At 36.0% G+C, this 2,160-nt stretch overlaps 1 protein-coding gene across 1 annotated transcript; it reads right to left on the reverse strand.

The window, feature by feature from the left end:
- Window positions 1–533: 533 nt before the first annotated feature.
- LOC109242531 lies at window positions 534–1,124 on the reverse strand. The gene has a single exon (XM_019409384.1). It carries the CDS (start codon window positions 1,122–1,124, stop codon window positions 534–536), a length of 591 nt encoding a protein of 196 aa, XP_019264929.1.
- Window positions 1,125–2,160: the final 1,036 nt, after the last annotated feature.

Below are 2,160 nucleotides of genomic sequence, written 5' to 3' on the forward strand. Positions count from 1 at the left end.
ACTCACTCAGGCGATTATACCTCATTCGGCCTGATTATTTCAATCCGTATAAGGATTTTTGAAGCTTTATTGAACAAGTTAAACTTTTATTAGTTTCAGGAACTTTAAGCCCTTCAGGAATTTTCATATAAATTTCGTTGTCTAATGTACCATACAAGTAGGCTGTGACAACATCCATCAGACGCATATCAAGTTTTTCATGGACTGCCAAATTTATAAGAAACCTGAAAGTGATTTTATCCACCATAGGAGAATATGTCTCCATATAATCAATGTCAGGTCTTTGCAAAAATCCTTGTGCTACAAGTCGTGCTTTATATCTAACGACTTCATTTTTATCATTTCGTTTTCGCACAAAAACCCATTTATATCCCACTGGCTTTATTCCTTCAGGTGTTCAGACTATACATCCGAATACTTCACATTTTCAAGTGACGCTAATTCTGCCTGGATGGCGTCTTTTCATTTTGGCCAATCGTTTCTCTGTCTACATTCATCGATGGATCTTGGTTCAAGATCCACATCTTGTTGCATTATGCAACGGCAACGTTATAAGCAAAAGTGTTGTCGACAATAATATTAGTTCGGTTCCATCTTTTTCCCGTAAAGACATAACTTATTGAGATCTCTTCATTCTTGTTAATTTCAGGTACCTGGATCTCCTCTGTGGTCTTATCATTTGTTATGTCACGGGGCTCTTTTTGAGCAATTTCCTCCACATTATGATCTCCTAGATCATTTGCTCCTTTTCGCTTTCGAGGATTTTTATCTTTGGAACCAATTGGTCTACCACGTTTCAAGCGTAGATTAGACTCATTTAAATTTATAGATTGTCCAACCGGGACATCAATTCGAATAGGAGCATTAGCAGCTGGAATATGTGACTTAGTCACCCTTGGTAGGTTAGTGAATGCATCTGGTAGTTGGTTTGCAATATTTTGCAAATATATTATCTTTTGAACCTCGTGTTCACATTGATTTGTTCGAGGATCTAAATGAGATAGTGATAATGCATTCCAATCTATCTCCTTTTGCAATTGCTTATTTTCTCCCCCTAATATTGGGTATACTGATTCATCAAAATGACAATCGGCAAATCTTGCCGTAAATAAATCTCCAGTCATAGGTTCCAAATATTTTATAATAGAAGGAGATTCATACCCAACATATATCCCCAATCTTCTTTGGAGTCCCATCTTCGTGCGTTGTGGTGGAGCAACTAGAACATATACTACACATCCAAATATTCTAAGATGGGAAATATTTGGCTCCTGGCCAAAAGCCAATTGTATTCGGAAAACTTTATGATAACTTGTAGGTCTGATCCGCACAAGAGTTGCTGCATGAAAAATAGCATGGCCTCATGCTGAAATGGGAAGTTTTGTTCTCATAAGCATTGATCTAGCAATTAATTGGAGGCGTTTGATCAATGATTCCGCTAGACCATTTTGAGTATGAACATGAGCAACTAGATTCTCAATTGTTATTGTATTGGAGAAAAGTATATTTATGTATAAAGGTGACGTGTCAAGACACGTGGATTAGTCAAATGGTCAAAGAATCGCAATTAACCACGAGCCAGGAGTTACAACAGATACGAGCAAGGAAAGAGGAAGAGGCACGGCTATCAGACAAGTAACACGGTGCCCGTACCTATTTAAGTCATTTACATCCGAGAATCAGAAGGAATGAATCTGACAGCATACGAGGGTCCAAATACAATATTTGATAAGCATTAAATGCTGAAAACGTTAGAGAATCTGTCTTAAATGTAATGATTATGTAACGTAGCATTCAATGTCATTTATTGCTCATAATAACCTTATTATGACCAAAATATGGCACTTACATCTAAGATAGCTATAAAAGGAGAAGACTGAACAATTGTAGACACAGGAAAAATCATCTAAATATACTTTAAATTACTTGCTTTATTCAATTATATTTTGGCTATTCAAATTATTCTATTTTATATATTCTTGCGATTATCAGTAACCCGTGTTCTTCTAAAAATATAGCTTTAGTTAAAATTCCATTTTTTGGTTAAACAAATTGGTTCCGTTGCCGAGAATCTGATAATCCATTTTATTTTAGCCTAACTTCCCTTGTTGCATCAACCATGTCGAACAACAATGACAACATTCAGGGAAACCAGGAAAA

This window comes from Nicotiana attenuata, unplaced genomic scaffold (genome assembly GCF_001879085.1).
Source record: "Nicotiana attenuata strain UT unplaced genomic scaffold, NIATTr2, whole genome shotgun sequence".
Taxonomy (NCBI): domain Eukaryota; kingdom Viridiplantae; phylum Streptophyta; class Magnoliopsida; order Solanales; family Solanaceae; genus Nicotiana; species Nicotiana attenuata.